Source organism: Syngnathus scovelli, chromosome 18 (genome assembly GCF_024217435.2).
Source record: "Syngnathus scovelli strain Florida chromosome 18, RoL_Ssco_1.2, whole genome shotgun sequence".
Lineage (NCBI taxonomy): Eukaryota > Metazoa > Chordata > Actinopteri > Syngnathiformes > Syngnathidae > Syngnathus > Syngnathus scovelli.
This window is the reverse complement of record NC_090864.1, coordinates 8,874,753-8,883,493: the sequence shown is the minus strand read 5'-3', so window position 1 is coordinate 8,883,493 and position 8,741 is coordinate 8,874,753. Positions and strand designations below refer to the sequence as shown.

The 8,741-nt window shown below is 40.2% G+C and overlaps 1 protein-coding gene across 8 annotated transcripts in view; it reads left to right on the top strand.

Annotated features, from left to right (window-relative positions):
* The first annotated feature begins 309 nt into the window (after window positions 1-309).
* LOC125986149 (microtubule-associated protein 4) overlaps window positions 310-8,741 on the top strand; it is a 32,026-nt gene continuing 23,594 nt past the window's right edge. For all 8 annotated transcript variants that reach the window (XM_049749606.2, XM_049749607.2, XM_049749614.2 and 5 more), the window contains exons 1-2: window positions 310-467; window positions 7,443-7,625. In XM_049749606.2, the coding sequence (XP_049605563.1) occupies window positions 7,445-7,625 (181 nt within the window). In that variant the 5' untranslated portion in view covers window positions 310-467; window positions 7,443-7,444. The remainder of the gene's footprint in view (window positions 468-7,442; window positions 7,626-8,741) is intronic.

The window sequence follows — 8,741 nt, the reverse complement described above, 5'->3', positions numbered from 1 at the left end:
GGAGAAATAAAGATGAATGCATTCAAAATGGGATTATGCTTTCTCTGAAGTGACATTTTCAGCGAGCCAAACAGACGCTTTTGGGAGTCTTCCAGTCTGAAGGGCCTTTCCCAGTTGCCCGGTTTTGCTGTCCCGGCGATTGGTTCGGCCCAACCGTAAAAGGAGTCGAACTTTTCTATTGAAAGCTCCTTGTGTCTGTCAAAAGTCGTTTTGTCGACGTCGACGAATCTACTGAACATTTAGCTGCCGTGATTGGTCCACTGACTTGCCATGCGCACACAACTTTGAATTCGATTGGCTGAAAGACAAATCAATCATATTTCAAGCTTGTGATTGGTTCGGAGCTTCCGCATGGGCGAGCAGGTTCGTCTGCAGCCAGGGCAGTGCTTTCTCTAGTGGGCGGACGGTAGCGGTGACAGCGACGCTCCGAGTCTCCCGACAAACTGCCAAAAAGCAGACAACAATTGGTGAGTCAAGATAAAGATAACACCTTTATGCTGTGCCTCCTTTACGAAGAATTGCGCAGGGTTAGGAGTGCGTGCAAAGTTAGTCGGTGGGTCGCTGAAGTCAGTAGCAATGACACGACGGTGATTTTGGATGATCTCACATTACGGTGTGTGCAGGATAATGGTGCGTTCAGGTGCTGGTCGGAAATACGTACTATCTGTTTGAGTGCGCAGTTGGAATGTCCGCGCCCTTTTCTGTTAATTAGAAGCTGCACCCGCTTCGTTTCCTGTCTCTCTCCAGCCCCAGTCAACACAAACTGGACAATTCACATGCGTTGCATAGCTGGCAAGTGAAAAAAAAAAGTCAATCCGATGATGAGGAGCTCGTATGTCAGTGAGCTTCCAGTCAAGTTACGCAAGCGAGGTTGAGTGTCATGCTGTCTCTGGTGGATCATTCATTTGCAGTCTGAGTCTGGGAAAGAGTTAGGTTGGATGTTTATAACTGTGTGAATGCCAAAGAGCCTTCTCACGTTTTTTTTCTGCACCCCCAAGTAAGTCAACAAAAATAAACACTACCATCATCGCCTCATCGTGCAAACACTTTGTTATTGAACGGTCTGGTTTTTTAAGTACAAACTGACCTTGTAAATAAAATGTGAAACCTTGTCATCCTGCTGCAGCCACACCTTTTGATGTATTGCATCTTTGCATTCATTCAGTATACAATGTCTGTAATTATGTTTGTTTTTTAAGTTTTACAGTAAACTGTAACTAGGGTGATTTACAAGGAGGGCAGAATCACGCAAATCACATGGTGCGTTCATGTTATTTTCAAAACGTAGGAAATTTGTATGCTGGCCACGCTGTTCTGCGCAATAATCGTTTTTCTTCTATTATAATATTTTAAAGAACAGCTATTTTCCATGATTGTAAATTTCCACATTTTTTAACAAAATAAATCACTAAAAGGAATGAGATCCTCTACAACGTAAAATCAATATCTTTCTAATTTAAATAAAACAGTTCATGTTATTCAGCACTTCTTGGGGAAATGACAAATTTTGTTATTCCATGCTGTTTTGTAGTTCTCACAGTTTTTTTCCCCTCAAATCTGAGGGGCGACTCACATGAATTTTAGACAGTAAATTATCATATAACTTTCATATCCCAAGGAAGTTGATTCATTTGGAAAACTTCATTGTAGAATGTGACCTGTCCATTTTCTTGATTTACAATAATTAGATGATTGATTCAATCTTTGGTAAAAACCCCTGAGAGGATTGTCACTCTCCTTTGCTCCCTCCCTCCCCCATCTATCCAGATTACTCGCCAATCCTCCACTGTCAGTGTCAGATTACTGAGTTGGGAATCAGAGGTGGGACTGATCTGAAGTCCTGAACTTCTTATGAACTTGATCCAATCACCATAAAACTCTTCGTCTTCAGACCCCGATGCGATGAGCTATTTAGACCAAGGCTCTGAAAATGATCTTAAAAATCATTTCAAATTTTCCAATCAAATTAATAGAACATGTTGGAAGGATTAGGATCGAAATTTATTTGACCGGACTAATATTTGTAATTCTTTTTTCCTAAATACTCCCTGTAGAATCCAAAAAAGGCCTCGATGACTAAGAGATTTTAATCTCTCTGCCATCATAGGGAATTTTACAGACTAGTATTAGCAGTAAGGATCGTGGTGACATTTTTCAAGTATGCATTTGTATTATTCTATAACAAGTACTTGTGGTCTCAAAGATGTTCTAATTAGACAGCTCATTTGTTTCCCTTTTGTCGGTCATGTTGAGTATTCTGCATCTCCTTGCCAACCTCAGATACTTCACAGTTGTTATGGAATATTAAATATGTGGCTTTCTCCAGAAGGGTTGATGCGGATGCTTCTTAGTCCATTATTTTTTTTATTTTAATATGGATGATTTGTTTATTTGATTCATCGATTCCATGACATCACTTTATTGAATTTATATTAGGTTACTAATGGGTATCTCTGGCTCTAATATGCATTATTCATAATTTATATATTTTTTTTTAATCAATGCGCAAACCGTGGTAATGGCTTTGTTGATCCCCCAAGTTATTGAACTAACTGACCTTTATGAATAACTTCTTGTGTACTTTCAAACAATGCGGGCAATTTGAATTTTAAAGTCCATATTTGCCCAGCATTCTAATGAAATATATAATGGTTGATTAAAAATAGGATTTTGGTTCTTGACAGGGCATTATCTCCAAAGCAGCCCAAAAGACAGATGTGTCTGATGTTGTTGTGTGTTTATATTTGTCAACAGCCCATGTTTGAACTCTTGAGATTGCGTGACATCTACAGATTGACTGAATGAAATGATGGAGGGATGGATGGATGGATGGCAAAGAGGAGTGTGAGGGCGCTGGGTGAAACGCTCCCAATGTAATCCGCATTTACAACAACAACAGCAGCAGCAGCTGGATCAGAGTGTCAGCATTCGGGCTTGGCCGCTGTTATCTGCCCTGCCGGGACTTGGAACTAAATGTGGGGTCACTTGGCACTCAGGGGCACGGAAAGGTTGAAGGAGGGACGCACTTAAGCCGTTCAATGGGAACATTGTCTTTATCCATTTCGAGTAGATATTTAGTGCTTGACCAAATTTTCAAATCAGTGCACAAGATTTATCTTCTGTCACGTGAAAGTCATATATTAATTGTATTATTGCATTATTAGTCATTATTAAAATGGTGTTCTTATTTCAGAGCTAACTTACTGTTATTAAATGCTTTTTGTATGAAAATAATGTGAATACTTCAAGGTATTTCCATGTTTCCGCTTGCTGTTTGTTTTGGATTGACCTCTGTGTGTGTGTGTGTTTGCGCTGCGATGCATTCCAGTGCAATGTGTTAACCCCGGCCAGGCAACAATGGGGCATAGTTCCCAAAGAGATACTTTGTGTTGAGCTGAAACCATTGTGGTTATACAGCCAATTCATTCATCACTGTGTCTCCTTTTCGGAAGCGGAGGGGGGAGGGGGGGGGGCAATCAGGAGGGGACGGGAGAACAAGTCTACCTGTCAATCTGATCACACAAGGACTCGAATAGTATCAAGTTCTGGATAATACACGTGTTTGGAATTCTGTGTAATTTACAATTTCACACTTATGCACGTTCACACTGGTATAATCGCTCCTGATTAGGAAAAAAATTAAATCATCATAAAAATTGATGGCGTCACTGATTAAAAATGCAACATGTTAATTGTTGCGATTTTCTCATAACTGTTTTTAAAACACTTTAAACTAGTTGTGGACCTGTTTAAATCTCAAATATAGACACTTTGCATTATTAATCTGCATATTGTAATATTATGATTTATGTATGCTTGATGTACAGTTAGACTAGACTTACTGTTAAATTATTGATGTTAGTGGTATATTCTTGTACTTGAGTTTTGTGGAAAAAAAAACAACTTTCTGCACTTCTATTTCTTAGAGTCACATTAAAGAATTATCATCATCATTTTTTGATGCTGCCTTATGGTCCAACTTAAATTATTCCACATTAACCAATCCTGGTTCTGCTTTCTGATTCTGGTTCTCAAACCGTACTAATTACAGAAGCTTCTGACTTTTTATTGAACCTTTAGTGTAGTTATCCTTAAGAGATTAAATCATTAAATTTGGATTCTCCGCTTCTTAGAAGCTTTAACATCACACACTTTATCCTCTATTACGTAACAAGCTTCCAAAGGTGTGTGCGACCTCCTTCATTCAGTTCAATTCAATTAAATTGTTAACGTCAAACTCATAACAGGTCGCGACGTGAAATTCGGTTTTCCATGTGACTTCTAACTTTTTGGTTGAGTCCAAGCACCTGTGGATAAAACCAAACTGTGGCAGGGTTTTGACTTTCCGGAACCGGAGTTCCCATCTTTGGTCTTATGAGACTAATTACACCACAAGTCTGTCTTCTCTCCTTGAGGCACCGCGCCACTCCCAGCATTGGATAACAAGCACGAGCCCTGCAGGCGTTGTCTTTGTCTCCTTAGTTGATGCCTTTTTTTCGTCATTGTGTTGCAAGTTTCATCATTTGTTGCAGTCCAAGTAGTTGCAGAGCCTGATGCCTAGCATGCCACCCCCCACTTAGTAATTTTGAAGGTTCTTGATTGTCAGCTTCCTTGTGCACGTGAAATGAGAGAAGTGCGTACTATCGAGAATATTTTTCGGGTTTGGGTGTGTCACATTTCAGGACACTGTTAAGTAGTGTTATTGAAAAGTAGGAAACTGAATTATTTTTTCACAATATAGGATATTGTGTCAGTGGTCCTTTATAACAACAGACTATTCATGATCAGAAATAGATCTAGAAATTCTAGAATATTAGACACTTATTTAAAAAGTCTGGGATTCCTACCTTACATACAATTTGTGTGTGGATGAATGTGTGTTGACAAAGCTGTGATTGTGAGCCACGGTGACTGACCTACATGGAATGTTAGCGATAGCATCTTCGTAACATCGCTGTGATGAATGCATGGACATTTTAGACGTAAAGAAAATCTTAGCAAGGGCTTTTTTTTTTTAATGGTGGTTTTGAATTATTGCAATTTTCCTGTCAAGAAAATGTGCTTAATTTCACCTTGGCTTTGCAAATCATTCCCTTTTAAAGTTAGAAGGTATTTTGGTAAGTAAGTCGGTCTTAATGGGATGACAGTTGGAGGTTCCCCGATTGGCCTGCATGGGGTTGTGATTTACGTGGTGTGAGCAGGTATCACATGACAGTGTCTTGTTTCTTCCCTGCCCCCATTTGCTTTCATGACCTAAGCGAACAAGGTTCATGCTGCATGCGCAACTCGGAATGCTTTTCTCAGCATGAACTTTAGCACACAAGAATTGGCTGGGAAAATACAATGTTGACGTTTAATTGTCCAAAATCACTTTATATCCTGCGTGGGATAACTGATCTAGAAATTAGATGAGAAATATTTCTTTATTTAAATTTTAATGTATTTTTTTGTTATTATTTTCATTGATTTTATTTATTTACTATTATTTTTTTTACTTTTCACATAAACCTCGAGAGTTGATTGTCCTGGCATCGTCAACCACGAACCAGTTATGTCGCAATTATACGCCGATGCTTTGGCCATGCTAGCTCTCATAATTATAGGTTATAAAAATGGTTCTGCCCCATATTTTTTTTTTTTCTGCATGCTCAACTGTTAACAGTGGAGTGTTCCAATCCTGCAAGAAAGTTCCTGACGCTGAAGGATTGACACGAACAATTTTTGACATGAATCGGTGTAAGTCAGCCATCTTCCAGAAGTCTAGTAAAGGCGTAACCAAGGTGGAACGCTGCCAACCATGATGACCAAAGTGTCAAGTTAACAGTCCTAGGAGACTCACTATCCCCACCCTTTTGTGTAGTAAACATATATGGAGGTCACACCACACATCTAATTATTCCTTGCATATCGACACGGTCTCTCTTCATCGTGTTGTGATTGAAGGTGAAAATTCTTAATTTACAGCAAATTATTATATTATTGCAGCTTTTCATTATGTTGTGCATTTTCAGGAAAACATTTATCGTGATCAAATTAAATATCAAATCTATTGTTAGTGTTCATGATCATCAAATCAAATCATGATCTTAATTGAATTTATCTGTACTTGTTTGGGTGTGTTTGTGTTTACATACAATACAGAGATGTGTTGGGAAGCAGATTAAAAAGCAGCTTAACCTTCACCTCAGCTTTTTCTGGCTCGCGCTCCCATGAACGAAAACGAGCCAAAACCTCACACACACTCAACTGCACAGGAGTAATCCACAAACGCATGCGCAGACACACTCGCAAACACACACACACATTTCTGATGCAGACAACACAATGGAAAGTGGAAAGTGCCTTTTTCATCGATTTCCTTCCTTTGCTGAATCCAGATTGTTTCCGAGTGGCCACACCAAAGCTGTGAGCAGGATGGGGCCACCAACAAAAACATTATTCAAGAAAAAGAAAAAAAGATTTATACACTGTATCACATATCAAAATTTTGTTAGATTAAATAGTATCACCCCCCCCCCCCTCTACAAAACCACACACTGGTGATGTTGGCATGTTAAAAATGGTAACGAGGGCAGTTTCCGACGAGTATGGTCGTTGTGGTGGAGCCAGTTTGCAGCAGTCTTCCTGCGACACACCCTGCCTGCCCGATGCAGCCGGAGGGGGATGGGGGCTGGTTATGATAGGCGTGGTTATGATACTCCGGGTCTGGTTTTGGCTCAGCCACTGAATGCCAAAAGGAATTTAAAGCATTTCATGGCGTAAGAAATATGTAGTGAGTCGGTAATCCACAAGATGGGGCTGCAGGGTTGTAGTTCTGGTTTAGCGGCCTTGTTTTTGACACCCTCTTGGGTGAAAAACATTTTTTTTATCAATTATTTTAGGATTTGCATTTTTGGTAGCAGATGTAATCCCCAGTGCAACAACTCGGCTCACGCTCTGCTTGGAATGACAATGAGTGTCCTATTTCAACGAGGTCGGTTTTGCGTGAGGTTAACTTCAGAGGTGAAGGGCAATGTCGGGAAGATAGGAAGGTTCTTGATCGGATAAATACAGACAGTCGCTGAGCAGGAAAGTGAAGCGGCCAGCTGGTACCATTATATTTGGAAGATGACACAATGTGACTCAGGAAAAATCTATCTCATCTATTTGATGGTAATATTTTGTTATTGTTTTAACATAACATTTGGTAACAGGAAAGACACACAAGTTTCGGGCTCATTGAAGATGCAAATTCCGTTTAATAAACCGAAGCTGCTACAGCTCACTGGGTTTTGTGTATATAATACGAGAACGTCAACATGACTGCAGTCAAGCAACTCGAAACAGATGAGATCATGCAAGATGTACGAACAGGTTGAACTCGCTTTCTGTTAGTGTCGAAGTTTGTAATTCCAGATTGTGAGTTTCTGAATGGAATTAATGGTTTTGTTTCTTATCTTCAGCCATGGCGGAGTTAGACTTGAGTCTAAGCGACGCTCTGGTGGACAGTGCTCCGCAGCAAGGTCCGGAAAGCCGGGTGGAGAGGGATTTCGTGGCTCAATTGGAGGCGGAGACCTTCGATGATCAAATCGGGGAGACCGTTGGCAAGACGGACTACATCCCTTTGCTGGACAACGATGATGCAGGTGAGTGAGTTCGTTTTGCATGGTGGGTGTTTTTACAAGCAATTTTATTTTAAACATCAACACCATTGTACACATTTATCAGATTTTTTTTTTTCATTTCTGCTCACGTTATTGTTCGACTATTATTCTATTTTTCCATATTTGCTTGCTCCTTTAACGACACTACTGCATGTTTATCTTTGTTAACCCATTTTTTGTAAACAATGACCGTTCTCTGACTCCTTTAAAATCCTTGAGTCTGCACAAGCATAATATTTTCTTTTATGTAATACCGTATAAAGCGCAGATGCCCTCAAATGACGGATGGTATCAGGGCATCGCCGGACCCTAGCTGGCAGCTGCCATTTTGGATCCGCTCGGATGTCATTCAGCCACCGGGCGTATGGTCTGAGGAGAAACAGACGAGGGGCCACCACGTTGAATAAACTAGCTTGCTGGTAAAATTTGATTACAATAGGTCATAGGTCAAGTTTTGACCCTGCAAAATTATTCTATGTTAGGTGGCTGATGCTTCTAGAATGGCTTCGAATTGAATATGAATAGCTGTTGCAAGGTGGATACAGGCTTCCAAATAAAACAAGTGACAGTTCAAGCGGGCAGCGATGACTCAGCTCTCAGAGCTGTTGTGGCTCCTCAGACGCTCGGGTCAGACAGTCAGACTGTGTATGGGCACTGGTCAGTGACAGCCAGCTACGGGACAGGCTGTGGGTGGTGTTGCCAGTGATCAGCTCTGGCACGCTTTGCACATTTGGACAAATGCAGACGTGCTGACATGCAGGGTGAGGCAGTCTGCTTGTTATTGTCCTCTCTGTCTGTGGGCAAGTTGGATGTTGAAAGCACCCTTTTGTTTTTTTTCTTTTAAAAGACAGGTTTTTTTTTTGCACACTGCTATAAATATCCGTGTTTATTCATATGCACTCATAGTATCTCGGATGTATGAGTGCCACATGCATTTGGAGCCTTGTGTTTTTCTCATGCATGGGTTTTCATCTACTTCATGTCGCAGTTGAAAACGTGTGGTTGCACATTTTATTTGAATTTTTCCAGCAGTATGGTTTTAAAAATATTCCCTTACCACTTGAATATATTCATTTGTATGTTAATAACTCACTTTAT